Source organism: Lutra lutra, chromosome 16, assembly GCF_902655055.1.
Source record: "Lutra lutra chromosome 16, mLutLut1.2, whole genome shotgun sequence".
Taxonomy (NCBI): Eukaryota; Metazoa; Chordata; class Mammalia; order Carnivora; family Mustelidae; genus Lutra; species Lutra lutra.
In genome coordinates, this window is record NC_062293.1 from 42,354,813 (window position 1) to 42,381,512 (window position 26,700).

The 26,700-nt window shown below is 38.2% G+C and overlaps 1 protein-coding gene across 1 annotated transcript in view; it reads left to right on the forward strand.

Moving 5' to 3' along the window:
- NLK (nemo like kinase) overlaps positions 1–26,700 on the forward strand; it is a 165,301-nt gene that overhangs the window by 116,846 nt on the left and 21,755 nt on the right. Inside the window, exons 4-7 of the mRNA XM_047707405.1 lie at positions 16,381–16,487; positions 17,939–18,024; positions 22,791–23,000; positions 26,317–26,418. Coding sequence (XP_047563361.1) covers positions 16,381–16,487; positions 17,939–18,024; positions 22,791–23,000; positions 26,317–26,418 — 505 coding nt within the window. The remainder of the gene's footprint in view (positions 1–16,380; positions 16,488–17,938; positions 18,025–22,790; positions 23,001–26,316; positions 26,419–26,700) is intronic.

The window sequence follows — 26,700 nt, forward strand, 5'->3', positions numbered from 1 at the left end:
GATCCCAGGTCCTGGGTTCAAGCCCCGCATCGGGCTTTCTGCTCAGCGGGGACCCTGCTTCCTCCTCTCTCTCTGCCTGCCTCTCTGCTTACTTGTGATTTCTCTCTGTCAAATAAATAAATAAAATCTTTTTTTTTTTTTAAAGATTTTATTTATTTATTTGACAGAGAGAGAGATCACAAGCAGGCAGAGAGGCAGGCAGAGAGAGAGGAGGAAGCAGGCTCTCCGCTGAGCAGAGAGCCCGATGCGGGGCTCGATCCCAGGACCCCGAGATCATGACCTGAGCCGAAGGCAGCGGCTTAACCCGCTGAGCCACCCAGGCGCCCCAATAAAATCTTTTTTAAAAAAAAGATATTATTTTATTCATTTATTTGACAAACAGATCACAAGTAGGCAGAGAGAGAGGAGGAAGCAGGTTCCCTGCTGAGCAGAGAGCCCGATGCAGGGCTTAATCCCAGGACCCTGGTATCATGACCTGAGCCGAAGGCAGATGCTTTAACCCACTGAGCCACCCAGGTGCCCCAAAATTTTCTTCTTTAGCAATGAAAGCCTTAATCTTTCCTTTTACAACCAGTAACTTAAAGGATCTTATGTATTTATTTTTTTAAAGATTTGATTTTATTTGACAGAGCAAGAGAGCACAAGCAGGGGGAACAGTGTGGGGAGAGAGAGGGAGCCTGACATGGGGCTTGATTCCAGGGCCCTAGGATCAGGACGTGAGCCAAAGATAGACACCTAACCATCTGAGCCACCCAGGTGCCCTTAAAGGATCTTTTTAAACTTTGTGTGTTTTGTTTAATTTTTGTGTGTTTTTTGGTACTTGCATTCTTTTGCCTTTTTCTTCAAGGAGGGGGAAATGTTGAGAAAAATAAGAACACAGTCAGTCATACATTTTGGCAAATGCGTGGACTTTGATATTAGGCATTCCTGAGCTCATATCCTATGTCCCTTCCTCCCATTAGCTTTTTGACCTTCAGAAAATTTTGTTACTCTTCCTTGAGGCTCACTTTTTCTCAGTGATAAATGGAGATATTTTTCTTTGAAGGACTGTTGCAGGGCGCCTGGATCGCTCAGTGTGTTAAAGCCTCTGCCTTTGGCTCGGGTCATGATCCCAGGGTCCTGGGATTGAGACCCGAATCGGGTTCTCTGCTTCGCAGGATGCCTGCTTCCCTTCTCTCTCTCTGCTTGCCTCTCTGCCTACTTTTGATCTCTGTCTGTCAAATAAATAAATAAAATCTTTTAAAAATTTTTAAAAAAAGAAGGACTGTTACAAGGAATAAGTGAATTCATGTATGTAGTACATTTGGCACAGTGCCTGGCTTATTGATATTTAATAAATTAAATACACTTCCTCCTGCCCGTCACAATGATGATGATAGCAGCTACCAGGTAACCCTTGTTCCCTGTGTGCTAGGCATTTATATGTGATACACACAACATCTTAACCCTGGCAGTAACCCTGTGTGGTATAGATATCATTCTGCCCATTTTATAAGTGTAGAAACAAACTCAGAGAAGCTACTTGTCCAGTGTAATCAAGCTAGTGAGTAGCAGTTAAGATTCTTTTTTTTTTTTTTTTAAGATTTTTTTTTTATTTATTTGTCAGAGAGAGAGGGAGAGAGAGCGAGCACAGGCGGACAGAATGGCAGGCAGAGGCAGAGGGAGAAGCAGGCTCCCCGCCAAGCAAGGAGCCCGATGTGGGACTCGATCCCAGGACGCTGGGATCATGACCTGAGCCGAAGGCAGCTGCTTAACCAACTGAGCCACCCAGGCATCCCAGCAGTTAAGATTCTTAACCTGGCCTTTCATTCCAAAGTTTAGGCCATACTGCCTCCCACTACCTAAATTCATTTAACTACTCATATTTAAAACCAGGTTCTTAGTATTCTCTTCTGTAGTAGAATTATTTCCTTCACCATTTTTCCCGAAGTTTATCTTTTGAAAAACAGAGCGCAAGTTAAGAACGGAGGCCAGGATCTTGCATTTACTCTGCTGCATACTAGCTGTGACCTTTGGTTGGTTCCTTTGCCTCTCTAAACCTCTCGACTGGTTTGTATAATGGAACCAGGATATACTTACTTCTTAGCATAGTTAGCAGTACATGAGGCTAAATAAGTTTAAAGCTGGATGCTTAATCTATAGAAAAGTCTCAATAAATATCAGCACTTTTCTTCTCAGTAAATATTTTTCTTTTCCAGTCAAGCTTCTGTGGCCATGTATTGTACATTAAAATCTTTATGCTTCCTTGTTTTCTCTACTTGATTTCTTACATAGCAGTCTCGGTCTTTTCTAACCTCTTGAATGTTGCCTTGCCTTCATCTGTCTTTCCTCACTGTTTTGTCGTTGAGTTAGCATGCTCTCTACACCCACTTGGTGCCCATTCAGTATTTATGGATGCTAATGATGATGGTTACACAAAGATGCTGCTGGCACCAGCCCTGCAGTCTCTGAGACTGCTCTGAATAATCATGACTTCCTAAAAACAGAAAAGGAGTCAGTCATCTTCCTCATAATTGAAGGTCAGAATCTGGTGTCAGCATTTGTTTCTGTGGTGATTGTGTAGCTTTTTCTGCAAAATTACCTTTCACAGTCAGAGTAGTCAGGTTTTCTGACATGAGGCTGATTATCATACATTCTTTTTTTTTTTTTTTTAAGATTTTATTTATTTATCTGACAGAGAGAGAGCTCACAAGTAGACAAAGAGGCAGGCAGAGAGAGAGGAGGGGAAGCAGGCTCCCTGTGGAGCAGAGAGCCCGATGCGGGGCTCGATCCCAGGATCCTGGGATCATGACCTGAGCCGAAGGCAGAGGCTTTAACCCACTGAGCCACCCAGGCGCCCCTGATTATCATACATTCTTACATTACTTCCTAAAATAGATGCATTATCACAGAGGTGAGTTAAACAAATATTGATCATAGTACAGGTTTGTTTTAATTGGAGCAAGGGTTCAAGGGAGGCTTACCATTGAGGGTATGGTGGGCTTGCTAGGCTCTAGATAGTTTCCTACTCTTCTTGCCCATAATCATTTTTGCATCGAAGAAAACTGTGGAGAACCAGTTTTAATCTTAAATACTTCTCTTTTTCTCTGCCTTTCTGGTATCTCCAATATAGTCCCACCTCATTTCTTTGATCCCTTGAAGATTCCTTATTTCTGCTTTTTTTTCCTGCTTCAATCTCTATCCTTCCTGAACACATCTTCATACTCAGCAACTTTTGTGGAAGTCTAGCAGGGCGTCCTGTATACTATATTTGGGCACTATGCACTAAAAATTCTGCTAATGACGCTGATGTGCATTTTTCTAAAGAATGTCATGATGTTAAGGTTGAATTTATAACTCACTAATGGTGATATGCTTCCATAATTTCAATAGCCAGGTTTTTTGAACAAAAAAGGAAAGAAATGAGAAAAAAACTTTTAATAAGAAAAACTTTGTTCAAAGAAAAGGAAGATTGGGACTAAAAGCAAAATCAATTAAAAAACCTGTCTGTGGCAGACTTCATTTAATAGAAAATACAGATTATTTCTTATCATATTTAATGATTCCCAAGCTTACATTCTCAACTTAGACCTCCCACCAAAGGCCTGTCCTATATTTCCAGTTATCTCTAGTGAAGACTTTTGTTTCTTCTCATTTTCTTGTCAAGGGCTGCTAGCCCAACCCTCTACTCCTCCACACACAATATATTAGCTGGGAGTCACTATTATTTTTATATTTATATACTTATGAATAGTAGGCTAACATATACACACATATGCTAATTTTAAAGTTCTCATCTATTTAAAGAAAATAGGGAACATGAAGCTATTCAAGAAGCTATTTCAAGTAAGCATATGTGATTCATAGGTACAAGGAAATGTTTGTTGAATATCAATTTTGGCTTTATAATTTGACTAAAGAAAGTAAAAGGAGTAAGTTTTGAAGGAAGGGGAATATTCAAGGGGTAGAAAAAGATAGAGGCAAAGAATGTGAGGTAGAAAAACTCATCTCTGATTTTTTTAACATTTGTCTTGTTTTTCTGTTGTTGGCAAAAGGAGTATCATTATTTCACCTGTCAGCCTCCTTCACCTCCAGTCTTGATCTGTTACATGAGAATAGTCCCAGGTTGTTACGAGGATTAAATGAGAGGACCTATGTTAAAAATGGCATATGGTAGGCCCAAAAATGCTTTTCAGCAAACTGAGATAATCCCTTGGCAAACTGTGGGGTTATTTCTTATTTGAGGCTGTGGCCTACTAGTGACAGAACTAAGACTAATTCAGGTGCTAGAAGAAGTGAATAAGAGTACTTGTGTGGATTTGGGCAATTACTTGAGACATCTTCGGATTCAGTTCCTTCCAAAAGGAAAGACTCAAACTCAAAAAGAGAACTATTAGTTCTTTATAATAGCCTGTGACTTGTGTTGTAAGAATTCTTTGAGATAATTCAGAGTGCTTAGAATGTGCCTGGTGCATAGTAAGAACTCAGTGAGTGTTAATTGCTTTTATTTTTATTATTTCTCATGTGTTTAAAAAAAAAATTTTTTTAGGTGAACCATTTTAAGGAAACCAAATGTAGTAAGTGTTTTATAGATAGAGGTAAATTGCCAATTAGAATGTTCATCTAATTTAGAAATCCAGTAGGAGCTGAAGAAATCTCAGTGGTTTTTCTCACATTTTTTTAAGATTTATTTTTAGGCAATCTCTACATCCAGTGCAGGGCTTGAACTTATAACCCCAAGATCAAGAGCTGCATGCTCTTCTGACTGAGACAGACAGATACCCTGGTTTTCTTACATGTTTAAAGGTCTAAATCTCTGTAGTTACTGGAATTTAGCAGTCCTAATAATTTAGAGATTTATCTCTTTAGAAGAATATCTCTTGGTTGGGCTACTTAGTTTCTCTTATTTCTATTGGCTATGTGATGCAAGTCTGGCATAGTCAATTGCAGATCAGTGCCTAAGGGGCTTTACGAGATTAACTGCCATGACACTGTTGTAATCTTTGAGCAAATCTATTTTAATTGCTTATTTAATCATCCCTCTCCCTTGTTAGACTATAAAGTCAGCGAAGGCAATGACATTCTTGTGCCACACTATTGTATTTTCAGTGTCTAGAACAGTGTCTGGCACATGTTTCTATTCAGACTATTTGTTGGAGAATGGAGAGTGACTTCCCATTTGAAAACACATGGCAAGGAAGGGATTCTAAAAGATGTATCATGTATTACAGTATTGAATTTCTGATTTTTGTTTGAAAACTGATTTTGCAACAGTGCAAGTAATGGCATTCTCATGAATTTCATTTTCTCTCTCAATGGTAAACAAAGTGAAGGAAATTCCATGGAAAAGAACAGACTGCAGAATCATTACAACCCAGGTTTGAATCCAAGTTCTGTGTTTACAGCTTAAGCTCTCCCAGCCTCTGTGTGCCCATCTCTTAAATAAAGATAGTTTCACATTAGGCATTTTAAGAATTGAATGAGGTGACATACAAAATGGCACAAAGAAGCTTCAACAAAAAGTTAGGTTCCTTTCTCCTTTTCTTCTCCTCATAGCACATAATTAAAAGTAAGTCGGGGGCGCCTGGCTGACTCAGTCAGCAGAGAATGCAACTCTTGATCTCAGGGTTGTAAATTCAAGCTCCATGTTGGGTGTAGAGATTACTTAAAAATAAAATCTTTAAAAAAAAAAAGTAATAATTCAGCTTTTCTTTATTTCAAAGTAATCTGCATACTGTGATGATACTTGGATAAGAAATGGGATACTAGCAGTCAGGCTTCTAGGGAAAACAGGTTGGTGGGGTAGAGAATACATTAGACCAGAAACTGGGAAACCAAAGGTAATAATAGCTTTTTTTGGACTGGGAATGTGACCCGGGATAAATCACATAACCTCCCTGGCCTGAGTTTGTTTCTATTAAGTGATATCCCCCAGTGACTAACAATATTTGAGAAAACATCAAAAGCACTGTTTTCTACCCTGTTAAAAATAAGTTTCTAAAATGTCAACATTAGCAAGAATAACAGATTGGCAACAAGAAGGTCTTTAAAACAATTTGGAAACACTGTTGTTTGTCTTGGGCACTTGAGGCATCAGGGATGTCCCCCCCCCCCAATTTAATTGTTAATTTGCATCGCTCATTTTTCTGAAGCAAATCAGTACATTTAGAAATCCATATTTCGTGGAGCTACTTAACTAATTGCTGCAATCAGCAACAATTTATTTTATAACAGGGCTGTTCATATCACTCTGAGGTTGGTATACCATGCAGTGTTTTTTATTATCATATTTTTAATGATGAGATTCAATAGGGGAAAATGGTTAATCTGTTAATACTCTCCTGAAAATCCTAACTTTAATCCTGTATTTGCTCTTTACCCAAAGGTAACTTAAACGACCATAGCAAAGTCATTGACCCAGTGGGTACACCAGCTGTTGGAGAGGCTGTCCCATTTAGAAGGACCTAGAGAGAGAAAGCATACCCTGTTTTCCCTCTTATTTGGAGACCCTCATTAAATTACTCAGAAACAATAATCAGATAGCTGCTGTTCAAGTTAATGGCACCTCTGAGTCCCTGTCAAGAGAGCTTTATTTAATGCGCAACAGACCTGGAGTGATGCAGGTGCTTTTTCGGGCCCTCATTTAATTTAAGCTGCTTTAGTTGGCATGGCAACTAGTTGAGACATCTGGGAGACATTATGCTGGGGATTGAGACTTCAGAGGATTTTTGCTGGAGCAAAGCAGAAACCTTATCATAAAGTGGTGTGTGTTGCTTCTAAATTTCTGAAACTGTATTGTTCAATCTTCAAATTCAGGAATTGTATTATACAGAGAAATCAAGTTTTTAAAGGTTGGCCTGTTCGTTGGCTTGTTTTCTATGAAGAAAAAACTCCTTTATTTGTGGAGTGAAAAATGTATTTCCCCTAAAGAATTTACTTTGCTAAACTAAAACTTGATAAAACTTATTCTCTGCAGAGTCATCATTTTAATTGCTCTCTAAAAATAATACATTTAAAATCTTTCAGTCTTTTGTGTTTAAAATATTTTAGAGGCAATGGGAGAGGGGGGGTGGGGTTATGGATATTGGGGAGGGTATGTGCTATGGTGAGTGCTGTGAAGTGTGTAAACCTGGCGATTCGCAGACCTGTACCCCTGGGGATAAAAATATATGTTTATAAAATAAAATAAAATAAAAAAATATTTTAGAGGCAGTGGCTCAGTTGGCTAAGCATCTGCCTTCAGCTCAGGTCATGATCCCAGGGTCCTGGAATCAAGTCCCACATCAGTCTCATTGTGGAGCCTGCTTCTCCCTCTGTCCTCCCCCTGCTCATGCTCTCCCACTCTCTCTCTGTCTTTGTCTCTCTCTCTCTCTCTCTCTGACAAGTAAATAAATAAAACCTCTAAGAAATAATAAACATTAAAAAATAATATTTTAGAGGAGAGGAAAGCCCCTCTGCACACAGGTAATAAACCAAATGGTAAAGGTAGACAGGAGCTCTATGAGGTTTTACCCTAGACTTTCTGGTTAATTTAAGAGTTTATCAACCTACCCCATTCAATTTTTTTTTTCATTTGTATTAAGCTTTTTATTTTAATTCCAATGTAGGTAACTTACCATGCTGTTAGTTTCAGGTGTACAATATAGCCATTCAACAATTCTCCACATCCCTCAGTGCTCTATCTCATTCTCTTGTAAGTCAGCTTATCGTCTTTTTTTTTTTTTTTAAGATTTTATTTATTTATTTGACAGAGAGAGATCACAAGCAGGCAGAGAGGCAGGCAGAGAGACAGGAGGAAGCAGGCTCCCTGCTGAGCAGAGAGCCCGATGCGGGACTCGATCCCAGGACTCTGAGATCATGACCTGAGCCGAAGGCAGTGGCTTAACCCACTGAGCCACCCAGGCGCCCCCAGCTTATCGTCTTAAGCAAAAGTATAAAAGTAGCACTCTCCTTTCTTAAATAGTATAACAGGCGATTGAACAAAAGGTTTTTCAGGTACACAGATCCTGAAGACAGTGACATGGTAATCTAGTCATTTGTGTGTAGCAGGGGGAATACCTGATGGTTTATAGTTTATAAGAAATTATACACGTATGTATGTGGTCTTAGTAGAGAAGAATTGACTTTACCATGTGAAATCATGCTTTATATTCATTTTTAGTGCCTTGCTTTTCATTTTTTTTTTTTTTAAGATTTTGTTTGTTTATTTGACAGAGAGAGAGAGATCACAAGTAGGCAGAGAGGCAGGCAGAGAGATGCGGGGAAGCAGACTCCCCACCGAGCAGAGAGCCTGATGCGGGGCTCGATCCCAGGACCCTGAGACCATGACCTGAGCCAAAGGCAGAGGCTTAACCCACGGAGCCACCCAAGCGCCTCTTTCTTTTCATTTTGATACCTGATATACTTTTCTCTGTGTTAGGGTTGAACCATATGAAATTATTATTTTTCTTGGTCAGTAATGGTCTAGTATTGTCAGTTCAAATCCAATAGATTTAGAGTGAACAACACCCTGATCTGGAAATAATATGTTTCATAATGCTAAATGAAATGTAAGAATTTTTTTCTGAGATGAATAATTATTTATAAAATACCTGGTTATAGAACCTACCCATTCCAGACAGCCAATGTTTTCCTTTTCCCCTTTCTTTGAAAATGTAGTCTCTGTTAGAAGAAAGCATATGACATTATTTCATACTTTTCTCGGTTTTTGGCTTCTGTGTCGTTTACTCCCTTTATAAGTCAAAGCAAGATTTTTCAAGTGCCAGCAATATGAATTCAACCCAATAACTTGAAAATTAAGATGTTTTCTCTCTACTACTTGCATGCATACCAACTGTCACTACTAACAGTAAAGATTTTGGCATCACAACTTGGCTGCCTGTTTTGTAGATACGAAAGGCAGAATAGAATATAACCTGCTCTTCACTTCCATGTGAGAAATTTTCAAGCCTTACAGGAACAAAAAGTTACCAGACTCAGCAGACATGACTGACATGTGTCATACTGTCTTCAGGATTTTTTTTTTTTCCTGAGTAAAATCTCAAGTTAACAACACTTAATAGAGTGATGGCAGCTGTAAAGTTTTTCTGTTTTTGTTGTAGTTGTTTATGTATAATGTTTCTGGTTTTGGTCCCTTGAGATTTTGGAACCAACTCAAGAATATTGGGACTTTTGGTTAAGGCTTAATGGTAGAAGTTTTTTCCTGTCTCTATGATTAGATTTTCTAGTGGGTGGAAATGATGAAATAGAGAAAACAAAGATTTCCTAGTGGGGAAGAAATTTTTTAAATATATACAAGAGAGAAATAGTAAGATTCAGATCTTCTTTTTCTGTCTTGCAGAAGACTAAATCTTTATTCCCTAAGCCAGCAGAGCTGAGCTGTGGTGTCTTTGGCCCCTTCCCCAACTCATACAGAACCCTGGCAGCCTGGCTTGTGCCTTCTAAGAGAGAAGTTTGGAAGGCTCTTCTCCAGAGAAATGGATTTACCCAAGAGAAAGGATCTATACATGATTGAGGATCCCTCATGAAATGAAACTATAAAACTCTAAGCCATCTCACAAAGCTACATTACAGTCACACAGTAATAACCTAAACGACCAGTGACAGGGATTGCTTAAGTCATGACATATTCCAAAAAATGGAACACTATTTAAGCACTTAAAATTATGTAAAAGAACTATATATCATGGAAAGTATTCACAAGTTACTTTAAACAAAAAAAGGTATATGTCATACATTCTACTTCAGCACCGTAATTCCACTTAAAGGAATGTGTGAGAAAATAATCAGATTCACCTAAAAGATATGGGTAGATAGAGATATATGATGTTTATCTCAGGTTAATTTAAAGTTAAAGTCAGGGGCGCCTGGGTGGCTCAGTGGGTTAAGCCGCTGCCTTCGGCTCAGGTCATGATCTCGGAGTCCTGGGATCGAGCCCCGCATCGGGCTCTCTGCTCAGCGGGGAGCCTGCTTCCTCCTCTCTCTGCCTGCCTCTGCCTGCTTGTGATCTCTCTCCGTCAAATAAATAAATAAAATCTTTAAAAAAAAAAAATATATATATATATATAAATAAATAAAGTCAGAAATAACTTGGATTTTCAACAATGATAGATTGGTTAAATGAATTCTATTTGTACATTAGAACACTCTAAGGTCATAAGAATTCTGCTTTATTAGAATAATAATAGGAGAAAATCCCTATATTTTATTAAGTTAAGAAGACCGGCAGCAATACCATGTATATGTTATAATTCCAATTTCAAATATACATATATGTAGATAAATTACATGTACAATATTTTCACAAAGATGTAAGTTCATTCAAAGAGCTAGGATTCTGGGTAGTTTTTCTTTTCCTTGTTTTTTTTGTATTTCCCTAGTTTTCTATAGTGGAAGTTGGGTGTTTTTTTGGTTTTTTGGTTTTTTTGAACTTTTTTGGAAATTTTCTGTAGAAAAGTAGAGACAATAGTGTAATAACTGTCACATTTACCCAACACAGATTTAACAATTATTCATCATTTTTCCAATCTCATCTCCCTTTTATTAAGGGTCTAGAAAAGGAAGGCTGGAGTTATTTTAAACAAGATCCCAAACATCAAATTATTTTACCTACAAATATTTAAATATGCATTTCTAACTATTAAGGACTTTAAAAAACTTAACCATTATGTCATTATCACATCTAATAAAATTATCTAATTTCTTACTGTTCCCTGATTTCCTTAAAGATCTCATTTTAAATCAGGTTTGTTTGAATCAGGTTCTAAACAAAGTCCATATATTGCATTTGGTTATTACATCTTTTGAGACTCTCTTATCCCAAACATTCCTACTTCCTCTTCCCCTCACATATCCATCCCCCTTTTTTTTGTTATTTATTTGTTGGAGAATTTTTCCTGAAGAGTGTTCCACATTGTGTTTAGCAGGTTACTTCTTCATGGTGTCTTGTTCTTTTATTCCCCATATTTCTAGTAAACTGGTCATTGGAGCTAGAGCATTGATTATATTGAGGTTTGTTTTGGAGGTTTTTGTTTTGTTGTTTTTGTTATTTTGAGAGAGGCTTCACGGGGTGGGGGAGGGACAGAGGGAGAAAGAATATTAAGCAGGTTCCATGCCCAGCACAGAGCCCAAAATGGGGCTCAAAATGGGACTTGATCTTACAACACTGAGATCATGACCCAAGCCGAAATCAAGAGTCAGGTGCCTAACCAACTGAGCCACCCAGGCACCCCTATATTGAGGTTTTTTAAAGACATGAATATTTTCTGGCAGTGGTGTGAATGTCACAAAGACATAATACCGCAAATTAAATGTAGCTGGGGTTGAGTGGTAGACTGAGGTGATGCTGATCGGTTTCCCTTTCAAATGGTTTTAGCAGCCATTGATAATTGGTGCTTGTATCCATGATGTCATAGAGGTTGAAAAATGGCAATTTTTTTTTACTCATGTAGTATCGCTTCTGCATTGATTAGCTGAAAGTCTTCTATAAGAAACAGTGAACATTCAGTATATTTTATTACAGCTTTTAAAATGATAACTCACAAAAAGAAGGGAAGATAAAATCCAGCCACTGAAACAATCTTAAACATAGTCAAGTCCAATTTTACTACTGTGTAAACTTAGGTTACTTGCCTTCTGTTAGCCTCAATTTCCTCATGTATAATTGGGAATACTACCATCTCCTTGCAGGAATGCCATGAAAATCAGATGAGGTGATATATTTAAAATACTTAGTAGAGTACCTAGTGGGTACTCCATGTGTATGTGTGTGTGTGTGTGTGTGTGTGTGTACATACATACACATACTGTATTTATAGTTCATTTACCCAACAGTTGTTTATAGGAGACTTAACTGTGTGCAGACATGTGTCTGAGAATTTGGGAAAGACTTGTGAACAAAACAGACAAAAACACTTGCCCTCTTGGGGCAGGGTTGGGGAGACAGATAAACAGTAAACATAACAAGTAAATTATATAGGATAAGTACTAAAGGAAAAGAGACAAAGTAGAGCTGTGCAGGTGGGTAGCTATTGTATAAGGCATGCAAGATGCAGTATTAGAATGGTCCAGGTAGGCCTCCTTCAAAAGATATGGTTTGAACAAAAACACAAAGGAGGTGAAAGAGTTATCCATGGTGTCTGGGAAAGCCCATTCCAGGCAGAGGGAACTGCTAGAGCAAAGGCCTAAGGTCAGAGTGTGTCTAGCATGTTTAGAAAATAGCAAAATAGCAGAAATGATAGTAGAGAAGGTCAGAGAAGTAAGGAGGACAGACCACTTATGGCCCTGTTAAGGACATTTTAATGACTTTGGCTTTGACTCTAAATGAAATGGGAAACTTTTGCAGAAGAGTGACATAATCTGGCTTTCATTTAAGAAAATGTCCTGTGAAATGTAGCCAAGAAAATAAGATGAATTGATGAATGGAAAGAGCCAAAGATAAACATGTACTAAAGCAAATACGGCAAAATGTTAAGTGTAGAATCTAAGGGGTGGCTGTATATATATGGGTGATCACTATTTAATTTTTTCAACTTTTCCATGTGTTTAAAAATTTTTATAAGAAGAAATTTTAAGTGGGGCGCCTGGGAGGCTCAGTGGGTTAAAGCCTCTGCCTTAGACTCAGATCATGATCCCAGAGTCCTGGGATTGAGCCCTGCATCCGGCTCTCTGCTCAGCGGGGACCCTGCTTCCCTGCATCCCCCACGCCTGCCCCTCTGCCTACTTGTGATCTCTGTCAAATAAGTAAAATCTTAAAAAAAAAAAAAAGAAGAAGAAGAAGAAATTTGAAGCTATTAAAAAATCTAAATCTAATCCTGGTAATAATATAATTTAACTGATATGTATTGTTTTATAGAATGAGTCTAACATGTCACTGAAGACTCTCCTTAGGAAATTCTACATGTAAAATCCCATTTTCTCACTAACCTTCATTACGGAGTGGAATGTAATTCTTTGGAAAGAATCTGATTAATAAAACCTAGAATAAAAGAACTTAAGAATATGAAAACATTAAAATTACATATATATAATATATGATATAAAATAGAGTATATTTCTTATATATTCTGTATATATTATGTAATAGAGTAACTGTCAATATATAGACAATTAGAAATAAAAGCATCAAAATTTATTCTGGCTTGTGTGTCTTAGAAATCTAAAGGTCTTGGGCCAAGGGAGGTGACAGTGGACATGATAAGAAGTAGTCTAATTCTGTGGCTAAATTTTGAAAGAGCCAACAGGATTTTCTGATGGATTAGAGGTAGAATAAGAAAAAGAGAACTCTAGGATGACTCCAAGGTTTGCGGCTTGTGGTATGAGCAGCTTGCTGGAAAAATAGGTTTGCTCTAACAAAGCTTACGACTAAAATAAATGATTTGGTGGGGGATAGAGAATACATGTTTGGACAGTTTGGGACAGTTTGTGAGATGTCAGTTAGACATCCAGAGGAGATGATGGGTAGACAGTTTGATAAACAAGGCTGGACTTAAGGAAACAAGATTAACTAGAGATATAAAGTTGGGAGTCACCTGCATGTATATTGTTTAAAGTCTTGGGATTGGATCCAATTTCCCAAGAAAATGAGTGTGCAAAGACAAGAGAACCAAACCCTGAGGCATTTCAACATTAAATGATTGGAGAAGGGAAACAACAAAGAATTGAGAACAACCAGTGAGAGAAAAGAAAAGCCGACAGTTGGGTGTTCTAGAAGCCATTTGAAGAAAATGTCTCAAGGGCATTTTGACTGTGTGTGGAGTGTTACCAGTTACTAATTCTCCTCCCTACTCTCAGGTTGTTACCACTTGCTTTTGCTAAAATGTTAAATTAGAATAGTTTTTAAATCATTCTGCCCAGATAATGACCACTTGTTGTAAGAGTCTTTAAAGCTCATAAAGGTAAAATCCAAAGCCCTAACAGCACTTTTTAAAAACTTAAGTTTTGAAGGCAGATTCCTTCTCATCTTTATTTTTATATTCCTAGCATTTACCCTTACAGCGAGCATATAAGTGCTAAAATAGGAGACCTGGGACCGTCTTAGTTCATTTGTAGTTAATGCTAAGCACACTAAGACTACATCAGCCCCTTAAGATGGTCTGTCTTCTAGGACTAGCTGTGGGACAATACTGATACTGTGTTTTACAGGCTGTCAGATGGGTTGTCCTTTCAGAAGATTCCATAATACCACTCTGGAAGAAGAAAGTTAAGATCTGAAGAGCTAAGGAAGAAAGCAGAATAACTCTGCAGCCCAGTAACAGCTCTGCTTTGTTGTTGCTGTTTTGCCTTTCCCTGCTTTCAGTTGTACAGGGCTTAGGGGAGTTGTAGTGTTTTAACTCAAAACATGAAACTGACTTTTTCCGTGTCCAAAGAATTTGAAATCTGGTAGGAATCTCCTGAAATCAAGGGTACTTTCCCCTTGTCTTAAGGAAGGTTAAATTTAAATTATAAAATTCACCCAAACTTGTAATGAGTCCTTAACTGTGTGCAGGGTAAGACATGAATTTGCCCTATTTTAAATATAGCAGAAGAGTTACCTTCACAAGAGTTCTGAATTCCACCTCTTCATTGCTCCCTGGGCTCCATCCATCCAGCCTTTGATCATCTGCAATGTGTTGTTTGAACAAAACCCTGAGGGTATTAAAGTACAAAGCATAGGACGCTTCAAACTTAATAAAGGAGCCATAAATGTAAAAAAAAAAAAAAAAAAAAAAAAAAAAAGTTAAATAAAAGAATAAGATTGTGGGTAGATTTGGATTTTAACTAATCATTTTGCACATTTCTAGGAGTACTATTCTTTGTAAAGTAACTTACGCCACTGTTGATGGGTAGGTTGTCATCCTTTCCATGGGTGCCATGGTGGCCTAGAGTGAGACACCCACCACCCCTCTCTTGTTTGGATTCAAAGGATGCTCCAGTAACACGTTTGAATAGACCCGAGACTATTCGGTCTTCACAATCTTCCTGGCCTGGCTGTCATTTAAAACGTTTATCCTTGGGGCTGCTGGGTGGCACAGTTGGCTAAGCGTCTGCCTTTGGGCTCAGGTCGTGATCTCAGGGTCCTGGGACCGAGCCCTACATTGGGCTCCCTGCTCAGCTGGGAGCCTGCTTCTCCCTCACCCTCTGTTACTCCCCCTGCTTGTGTTCTCTTGCTCGTGCTTTCCCTTTCCAATAAATAAAATCTGTAAAAAATAAGTTAAAATGTTTATTATATTTGAGAAGATACTTGCCAATGACATATCCAATAAAGGGTTATTTTCCAATATACAAAGTACTTATGCAACTGAACTCCGCCCCCCCACCAAAATATCAGTTAAAAATAGGCAGAAAACAGACATTTCTCCAAAGACATACAGATGGTCAACAGACACATGAAAAGATTCTCAACATCTCTTGTCATCAGGGAAATGCAAATCAAAACTACAATGAGATGTCAGCTCATACCTATCAGAATGGCTAAAATCAACAACGCAAGAAACAACAGGTGTTGGCATGCATGTGGAGAGAAAAGAGCCCTGGTGCATTGTTGGTGGGAACACAAACCAGTATAGCCACTGTGGAAAACAGTATGGAGGTTCCTCAAAAAAAAAAAAAAATATATATAACTGCCTTAGGATCCCGTAATCTCACTACTGGGTATTTTCTCCCAAAATACAAAAACGCTAATTCAAAGGGATATGTGCACCCCTATGTTTATTGCAGCATTATTTACAACAGTCAAATTGTGGAAGTAACCCAAGTGTCCACTGATAGAGGAATAGATAAAGAATATGTGGTATGTAGATACACAATAGAGTATCAAGAGGAATGAAATCTTGCCATTTGCAGCAACTGTGGATGGATCTAGAGAGTATAATGCTAAACAAAAGAAATCAGTTGGAGAAAGACAAACGCCAGATGATTTCACTCATCTGCGGAATTTAAGAAACAAAACAGATGAACAAAGGGAAAAACCAGACTCTTAACTGTAGAAAACAAATACCGGAGAGAGGGTGATTGGGATAGGTGAAGAGGGATTAAGAGTGCATTTATCGGGATGAGCACTGAGTACTGTATAGAATTGTTGAGTCACTATATTGTACACCTGAAACTAACAGAACACTACGTTAACTGCATTGGAATTAAAAACTTAAATTTTAAAAGTGTTTATCCTTATTTTTCTTTTATAATACTGATTATAGAGACAGTTTATCTCTGTTGACTTTGAATAGTGAATTCTTTAATTTTGGCCATTTGTTTTTTTATTTTGTGAGGGCTGGAATTTTTACTTCTGTCATGCTGTCTAGAAGCTTTTTTTCCCTAAGCTTTTTCCAGCTTTAAGAATGGAAGTTATTCTTTACACCTACCGCCTACTTTGGGGGATTGGGGGCTGAATTCTCGGAATTCTCCTTAACTTAAAACTTCAAGATATGTTGTCACAGAATTGATGCAGAGTGACTTACATAAAATTATCGTCTCTCCTCAACCACTCAGCTCAGATCATGTCAAAGTTTTTCTTTATCAGATTTTGCGAGGTAAGCTTTTCTTTGTGAAGAAAACTGTAGTGTCACTGTATAAAGTGAAATGTTTTGCTTTTCATTTGAACTTTAATCTGACCTTCCAAGGCTTTTTTCTTCCCTAACGATTTTTTTCTTTTGACCAAGGTATTTTAAAAATCTCTACACTTGACGTTAAATAAGAAGCTTTTAAGGGTGGCCAAATGGTTCGTATTTCCATGGATGGAAGAGAAAGGCCTAATTCATTACTCAGTTGAGTAGGTTAATGTAGGGAAGGTAAATAAGCAGGATGGCTTGTGGAACCCCGTGGTCTGTCACAAAGTTCGCTCTAAACAGGAATATGCGGTGATTCCATTGAAAAATAACTGTGTTCCCTTCCCTGTGGATGACGTTTATTCTTCACGTTTTGTCAGTGTTGGTTGATATACCTGAGTACAACTCTAAAAAAACCAAAATGACTCTTAAAAGCCAAAGGATCGAGGAGGCTGAGAAACAGCCAGCTAGGTGATTCTCCAGATTCTCATTAGAGAGCGCCAACTTGAGGGAGAGGCAGTGTGAGCCGACATTCCTGGAGCTGCCTCTGGCCATCAGGTTTGTCCTTTGGAATTTTGCTGTTACAAATGGAGAATTGTTTAAAGCTGAAACAGCTTTCTTACCTAGTAAAATATTCTCCCTCAGCTCCCATACCAGAATTCAGAGATTCAGGTATTCTTTATGGAGATTAAAAAGCATCTGCCAACAGAATGAAAACACACACAAAGTATTAAAACTAGGATGTTCACTCTCCATAGATTTGTTGCTATTCTATGGCAGAACGACAATATTGGATATTGGATTTTTTTTTACCTTGTAAAATACATATATATATATATATATATATATATATATATATATATATATATATGCATGCTGTGTTTTATTCAGAAGACTCAGCCTTGAAGCTGTGACCTTTTTCTAAAAGCAGTGCTAAAGTCAGTCTTTTAAGATGTGAAAAAATAGTTGAAAGTAATTAACTATCCCTCTTGAATATCAGTGATGGGGAATACTACTGACAAACCTGGGCAGGTCACTGAATTTTGTCTGATCAGTGAAAATCTGCCCTGGGAAGGGCTCCCTGGTGGGTGATGAGGATTTGTGGGAGCTGGCTCAGAATCATAGGTTGAGCGTACCAATAGCCAAGCTCCAGTAGCCCCCCACACATAGGAGCAATCCAAGAATATTGGTATGGTCAACTTTAATTCCAGCGCCTGAAAAGCTTATCTGTAGGTTGTGTAAACCTTTGATAACACTTTATTTTACAAAATTACAGTTCTTTGAAGTAGGACTAAGTCAAGCTTTTAATAATGTTTATTATGTCATTATTTAAAGAACAACCTTAAATCCTGTATTCTGTTACTGTGGTTTTTCCCAGATCGTTGGTTGAGTGAAAAGAATTAAATATCTGTAATTAAATCCATTTGTTATTTCAGGTTTGAAATATCTCCATTCAGCTGGCATTTTACATCGAGACATTAAGCCAGGGAATCTCCTTGTGAACAGCAACTGTGTTCTAAAGGTAGCTTTTCAGTTTCTTTAAATATCTGAGAAAAATTCAGAATGTCAAGGCAGGTTTAAGAACAATGTGTCTTTGTGAAAGAGTTAAAGTTATTTTCATCACTTTACCAAAAATTAAAGAACTGAGTTTTCTCTAGCAATATCACTAGTCATGGCCATAGTAACTGATTTGTCATCTTGACTCATGATTTCTTCATGATAGTTTGCATATGTTTTGGAAACACTGAAATTGGATTTACAGTGTGACCAGGAAGAAGATAGAGGAGGTAATTTCTTTTTAGATTGTTCTATTGCTAAAGAAAGTGTGTATCTAAAGAATTATTTTAAGACTAGTAAGTTATTTATATGAGAATGAAGTATAGCTTTTATAAAGACTGTGTTTTGGGGGGCACCTGGTTGGCTCAATTGGTTAAGCAACTGCCTTCAGCTCAGGTCATGATCTGGAGTCCCAGGATCAAGTCCCACATCGGGCCCCCTGCTCATCAGGGAGTCCGCTTCTCCCCCTGACCTTTCTCCTCTCATGCTCTCTCTCTCTCTCTTATTCTCTCTCTCTCTCTCACATGAATAAATAAAATCTTAAGGAAAAAAAAAAAGACTGTGTTTTTGCACAGCTAACATTTCTATGCCCTGTGTGACAGGTAGCTAAGTAGGGAAGTGAAAACACTGAAAAGTGAAAATACTAGGGGCACTTGGGTGGCTCAGTTGGTTAGGCACCTGCCTTTAGCTCAAGTAATGCTCCAGAAGTCCTGGGATCAAGCCCCATGTCAGGCTTCCTGCTTAGTAGAGAATCTGCTTCTCCCTCTGCCCCTCACCCTGTTCATGCTCTCTCTTGCTTGCTCTTTCAAATAAATAAAATCTTTATTGAAAAAAAAAAGTTAAAAATAATATGCCAGAAAAGGGTCAAATATATTTGACTATATAGTAGCCAATTCTGCTATTCCTTCTAAAGGGGAATTGATTACAGGATTTAATTACAGTAGTAGCCCCAAAATTTCAAGCCATCAATTTCAATTTTACTTTCCCCTAGTATCTCTACCTACCCTCCACCCATTGTTTCTTGTTAGAGTGGCTCACAAATTGCAAAATCCACATTTTGCATTTACCTGCCTCTAATAGATGTATTAGCAGAACTCCTAGTGAGAGGCCTACCATATTTTCTCCATCATAGAAATTAGAGATAAGGGCCTTCCTAGAGTTGTGTCCTCTCTGTGTAAGCAAATTTAAATTCTATTTTATGAGTGGCTACAATATTACGTGGTGCTTCAGTCTACAGTAAATATTCTTCTTAACATTCCAACTGATAATATTTGAAGAAGAAAACTTTGTTTTTGTTTTTTAATAAAAAAATAAAGTTTATTTATATTTAAGTTTAAATAAATAAAGATTTGTTTATTTGGAAGAAAGAAGGTGCACAATGGGGAGGGGCAGAGAGAGAGGCAGAGAGAGTTCCAAGCGGACTCCATGCTGAGCACAGAGCACAATGCAGGGCTTGATCTCACTGAGATCATGACCTAAACCGAATACAAGAGTCAGATGCTTTAACCTACTGTGCCACCCAGGCACCCCAGGAAAACTGGCTTTTAGATGTTGCCTGCTTTATAAGTTATCAAGATGTCATTGTTACTTAGCTTGATGGCAGTTAAACTAAATATTAAAAGCAAGTATATAAATGAATATCATTTTATATTTTAAAAGCTTTCTTTTAAACTCTGGGCCAATTTTCTTTAAAAGCTGGTATGTTGGGACACCTGGGTGGCTCAGTAGGTTAAGCCTCCAACCTGAGCATGCCTCCAGCTCAGGTCATGATCCTAGCGTCCTGGGATTGAGTCCCACATCGGGCTCCATGCTCAGCGTGAGCCTGTTTCCCTCTCTGCCTCTTCCTGCCACTGTGCCTGCTTGCACACACATGCACGCGCTTGCTCTCTCTCTCTCTCTCTGACAAATAAATACATAAATAAAAATCTTTTTTAAAAAAACTGGTATGTTAATACTGTGAAAAAAAAACTCCCTTCATTATAGCCTTGAAGAACTGTTTCTGATGTAACTCTAGAAAGATTATTTTTTAAAAACTATCTTTCAGGGGCACCTGGGTGGCTTACTCGGTTAAGCATCTGCCTTCAGCTCAGGTCAGGATCTCAGGGCCCTGGTACAGGCTTCCTACTCAGCAGGGAGTCTGCTTCTCCCTCTCCCCTGCCCCCACTCATGCTCTCTCTTCTTTCTCTCAAATAAAATCTAAAAAAAAAAAAAAAAAAAAAGCTATCTTTCATATTTTCCCTGAAAACAACTAGTATTGTAGTTCAGTCTCTTTCCACAGAGAAATGAATTGTTCCCAGTGTCCACTAAAGTAAACATTCCTTCTATAGGTCATTGAGTTTATTTCCCCGATACCTTTCCACTTTTTAAAGAGAGTTGCGGGGCGCCTGGGTGGCTTAGTGGGTTAAAACCTCTGCCTTCTGCTCAGGTCATGATCCCAGAGTCCTGGGATCGAGCCCCGCATCGGGCTCTCTGCTCGGCAGGGAGCCTGCTTCCCTTCCTCTCTGTGCCTGCCTCTGCCTACCTGTGGTCTCTGTCTAATAAATAAATAAAATCTTAAAAAAATAAAATAAAGAGAGTTGCACCCTATCCCCATAACCCTAATTTAATTTTAAAAACAAATTTTTTTAAAACCTTAGGAATTCTTTATTCTGTTCAGACCAAATCAATTTTATGACCGCTTAAGCCAGTTTCTTCTTATTTTGGTTTCCAGTTTGAGAACTTCACAAAGCATTGTGTTTAGAACCTGTTTTGTTTGGTGCCATTACCTGCTTGAGGTCCATTTTTCAGATAATCTCTTATGGTATTATAACTTCTAGCTACATGGACAAGTAACTAGAGGAATATGTCATTAATGAATAAACAACACAAAGATCAGGATAAACTGAAATTGTGCCCCACTCCTTTGACTTGTCTTAGCAGCCTACTTTTAAGTCCCAAAATGGAGTTCCAAGCTACAGACACTGATTATCTTCTCAAATGTACAAATTCATCAAAAATAACTATGATAAAGCATTTCTTTTAAATTTGTATCCTTTCATATTCTGAATATATTTTGTTTCCTATTAAGCACAAAATGGATAATTTTGTTGGAAATCTCATTATCTTTTTGGTTATCTGATCATATAAGCTTCTTACTTTGGGTTTAGCTTGTCTTCCAGATAAATTGCCAAAAATGACTCCAGACAGACTGGTCTTTTTAACAAAGGACTTGCTTTATAACAGAAAACATTTCCTGTCCGGTGGGTGGTTGCTTGTTTTTTCTTGTTTTGTTTTTTGTTTTTTTACTATAAATACAATAAAGATAGAGGAAAATGGATTTAAGTTCTTTGGTTTTATTTTGTTTTAAAAGATATCCTAAAACATCATGGCCAAGGAAGAGAGTTTTTTTTAAATATGTGTTATTTGAACACTAGCCTTTGGGAGAATTTGATAAGCAACTTAGAGTTTTGGGGTTGGTTTGTTTTGTTTTGTTTTTCCTTTTTGGTATGGTTCTCAAACATTTTTTAAAGCTGCCAGACCCTTTTTTTTTTTTTTTTTTTTTTTTTTTTCAAATAAAATCTTATGCTGCAACCTCAACTTAGAAAACAGTGTTAGTTCATCACTTATAATATTGACTCATGAAGTTGATCAGTGAGGATGCTGGAGTTTGGAAAGCCGTTACTCTCTTATCTTAACCTCAGTGCTCCCACATTTTTTTTTGGTGGCCCAGTATTAAGAAAATCTAATTTTCTTAATATGAGAAATTCCTGAAAATAAGCAGAAGTTGCTGGTGGTGCTGCTGCTGCTGTCTGCCAACAGCTCACCTTGCAACCTCAGCATCCTTTTCAATGAAACAGAAATAACAAGAAAAGATTTATTCCCAGGTCTGCATATAAATTAACCAATCGTTCTCATTTACTATTGTGTTACCGGGCTCTAGCATACTACCCAAACCATAAGAGGCATTCAGTTAAATATTTACAGCACAAAGAAATGAGTGAAACTAGTAACATTGGTATTCTACAGTGTAGTACATTTTGACATATGTATTTGAGTGTGAATAGTATTTTAAATAGATACGTACATGGGAAATTGAGGACTCAGTTTGAAACCCATAGATATAAAGAAATTTTACTATGTGTATTCCATAAAGACGGTAAACATAGCTCAGGGGGTCTTTAAGATAGGCCCCCCCTTTTTTTCCCTATAATTCCTTGATAAGCCTTGAAAATACATAGTTTGGTTTCTACATTAAACCTAGAAATATGCATTGAGCTGTCTTTTTGCTTTGCTTATCAGTTAAAAAGATGAGCGAGAAGAATTTTTTTTTTAAGATTTTATTTATTTGACACAGGGAGAGCACAAGCAGGGGGAGTGGCAGGCAGGGAGAGAGAGAAGCAGGCTCCCTTGCAGAGCAGGGAGCCCAATGCAGGATTCTATCCAGGACCCCAGGATCATGACCTGAGTGAGCCAAAGGCAATCGCTGAACCAATTGAGCCACCCAAGCACCTAAGAAGAATATTTTTAAGATACATCATTTTATGTAGAAATAAGGAAGTTTGAGACTTTTTTCCTCTTTTACAAATAAGAGCAAATCATATATTGACACAAATATACAATACCTGTGTGATTGAAAACTTTTCAATGTTCAGAGATATATCAAGATTCCAATTTTTTGCTTATTGTGTTTTACTTTATATATCTGTAAATATATTTGTCTCTTACAATATTTTGATAATCTTTTCTATTTAGATTTGTGATTTTGGTTTGGCCAGAGTGGAGGAATTAGATGAATCCCGTCATATGACTCAGGAAGTTGTTACTCAGTATTATCGGGCTCCGGAAATCCTGATGGGCAGTCGTCATTACAGCAATGCTATTGACATCTGGTCTGTCGGATGTATCTTTGCAGAACTACTAGGACGAAGAATACTGTTTCAGGCACAAAGTCCCATTCAGCAGGTATGATTTTACTTTAGGCTTTAGTAGCTTTCAGTTCTGTTACAGATTTAAAGGAAAAACTGCCTTGCACACGTGTCTTGGGCTTATTCGTTGTACTGTCTAAATTGCTTTCGGCAAATTGAGGTTCACTTAAAATTCAGAAAGTTAGGAAGTTGAAGATGACAGATTCATTCTGTAACTTACGAACCTATTAGAGGGAGTGTTGACTTTATCACATGCATGGATGCATACCAGCTGACTGCTGTAACAATTTGCACAGGTGTAATCTTCCATAGTTAGAGGGCCTCTGTTCTTTCTGACTGAATGGGTCAGACCTAAAAATGTATTTGATGGCTTCATGTACTTATACTTTGTGCTTAGAATATAAATTGTGAGGGTTGATTTCCTTAAATCTGAACATTTAAGAACATTTCTAACCTTTATTTTGGAGCTAACATATTTAAATATGGCAAAGAACATTAGAAGCTTATTAAAACGTAGCTTTAGGAAACCATTTGTGATACTTTATCTGCCCTAAGAGTGAATTCGTTACCCTCCATGTTTTCTGGGATAATTCCTAAGTACTTTTTTATCCATAAATCTTAACAATAGTGTTTGCATGAGAATAATGTAACAATGATGTGCTTAGTCTTCAGAATCAAATTGGTGGGTTCAAATCCTAGCTCTGACACTTACTATCTATTAATTCTTGGGCAGATTAAACCATTCTGAGGATTGTTGTGCAGATTAAAAGTAATAGGCTGAAAATGAGGCCTGGCACATAGTGAGCTCTCAACAAGTGTTAGCAGCTGTGAAAGTGATTCCAGGATGCTCGGGATGCAACGGTAAATAAGACAAAGTTAGTTCTCGCCTTTGTGCGACTTTCAGACTTTCACATGAGACAGAAAATAAATAAGTACACAAATAAATATAAAGCTAAGTAATGATAAATTCTGTGAAGAAAAATTAAACCAGGTTAGGGATAGGAAATGATGCTAGGGCAAAGCAGTGCTAAAGGATTCTCTGAAAGGATGACATTTGAAGAGTGGCTCAAGTAAAATGAGGGAGCGAGATACTGGGTAAGTTCCAGGAAAAGGACAACCAACATAATTCAGCTCCTGAGGCAGGAACAAATGTAGCCTGTTGGAGGGATGGCATGATCCAGGGAGAAATCGTAGGAGACCAGGTCAGAGAGAGAGAGAGAGAGCCTGACCATGGTGACTGGATAAGGACTTTGGATTTTATTCTGTCCAAAGTGTAATGGAAAGCTGTATGAAGGTTTTTGTTTTTGTTTTTTTAAAGATTTTATTTATTTATTTGACACAGAGAGAGAGAGATCACAAGTAGGCGGAGAGGCAGGCAGAGAGAGAGGAGGAAGCAAGCTCCCTGCTGAGCAGAGAGCCCGACGCGGGCCTCGATCCCAGGACCCTGAGACCATGACCTGAACTGAAGGCAGAGGCTTAACCCACTGAGCCACCCAGGCGCCCCTATATGAAGGTTTTGAGCAAGGGAGTGTTATGACTTGATTGATCACATTTTTTAAAAATCACCCTGACTACTGTGTATCTTTGTAAATAATACCTGCACTTGACCCAAAATGGAGTAATTTCTTTTATGCTCTTCTAGAAAAGAATTAACTGATACATTAGAAACTGTATCTGCTATGATCAGCATTTGAAATTATTTCTCTGCTATACATTCAGTCTATTTTTATCAAGTTTACATCTTAAAAATTGATCCTGGTGATAAAAAATTATCATATATAGTAATAATGTTGGGTACTATTGACAGTACCCACTTTACTATTTCGTTTTTTTAGAAAGTAGATTTTAATGGACTACCTGTAAGACCCATCATGTCTGGACATGAGACATGTCTACCATACAGAAAAGCTTAAATAGGGGCACCTGGTTGGCTCAGTGGTTTGAGCATCTGCCTTCAGCTCGGGTCATGATCTCAGGGTCCTGGGATTGAGCCCCACATCGGGCTCTCTGCTCGGAGGGGAGCCTGCTTCCCCCTCTCTCTCTCTGCCTGCCTCTCTGCCTACTTGTGATCTCTGTCTGTCAAATAAATACAATCTTTAAAGAGAAAAAAAGAAAAAGAAAAGCTTAAATAAAAGTTAAGGAGTTGTTCGGGACACCTGGGTGGCTCAGTCAGTTGAGCATCTGACTTGACTTCAGCTTATGATCTCGGGGTTGTGGGATCAGCCCCACATCGTGCTTAAGATTCTCCGTCTCCCTCCCACCCTGTGTGTGTATGTATGCACACACATGCGCACGCACGCAAATGTATGTTCTCTCTCAAATATTTTTTTTTAAGATTTATTTATTTATTTGACAGAGAGACAGCAAGAGAGGGAACACAAGCTGGGGGAGTGGGAGAGGGAGAAGCAGGCTTCCTCTGAGCAGGGAGCCCGATGTGGGACTCAATCCCAGGATCCTGGGATCATGACCTGAGCCGAAGGCAGAGGCTTTAACCCACTGAGCCACCCAGGCACCCTAAACTTCATAGTTTTGATAAGTGCAGAAAATAGGGCTTTATATCTGGCAATCCCAGTACAAGGGAAAGAAGTATTCTGTAGGTAAGAATTTCCCATCCTGGAGGAATCTGAATGACATGTTATTGCTAATTAGGTTATGAAGTTAGAACAGTTTTCACACCACAGAAAATTGTGAAGGTGGTTTCCTATCTACCAAGACTTGAGAAGACCATTTTCTGTCATGCTCAGCTGACTAAGGTGGTCTTATGCAGTGTTACAGTTTTTTCTAAGAACAACCATTTTCTGCCAGTGTAAGAGATTTCTAGAATAACTAGAATGTAAATGATGTGTACAGGCCCAAACATCAATAGCTTAGCTTTCATTTCAGATGTAAAAGTTCTGAGTATTTACTGAGTCACAGCTGCTTGATTTATGGATTAACTCCTTGATGAGCCTAAATCCATTCGAAGCATCAGAATCCATTCATTAACTGTTTGAAAAGAAGAGTCATTAGCCATGTGCAAAAGAGCAGTTCACCCCGCAAGGATCATAGATATTGTCTTATCAAGACCCAGGGCAGGTACATGCAGATTCCTATTACTATAGCCTTAGAATGCCCTGCTTGCCAAAACGTATTTTATTTCTGTCCTATGGGTTCCTAATAAAAACATTTTTCTGGCTTTTTTAATAGCCCAGAAAGTGAAAGTAGGGGCTCCTATCAGTTAATCTGGAACTTACCTTAAAGGCTTGTTTTCCCCCCACATTTGGTCCTCGTCTCTAAGGGCAGTGATTTAAGAGTAATGGAAAGTTGTTTCCATGAGCTCTTACTATCTGTCTGTATTTCATGTTTCCTTGCAGCTGGATTTGATCACGGATCTTTTGGGCACACCATCGTTGGAAGCAATGAGGACGGCTTGTGAAGGCGCTAAGGCGCACATACTCAGGGGCCCTCATAAACAGGTAAATGAGAGGGCGGGGCCTATAGTTGGTAACCACCTGGGCAGGACTTCTCTTCCAACAGAATAATGACTTGAGACTTTTTAAACAAAAACATGACTTACAGGTTTTATTTAGCTTTTTAGGTCACAGTCATAAATAAGAAATTGCTAAATATTTGTCAAACCAAATAAAATATCATCATTTCCAATGCTGTGGGAGAGAGTAAATACTTCTATAGCACTGTTGCTAAGAAATGACTCCTGGCATTTTGTCTCCTGGTCTTTGATGTGTCTGGGAAAAGTT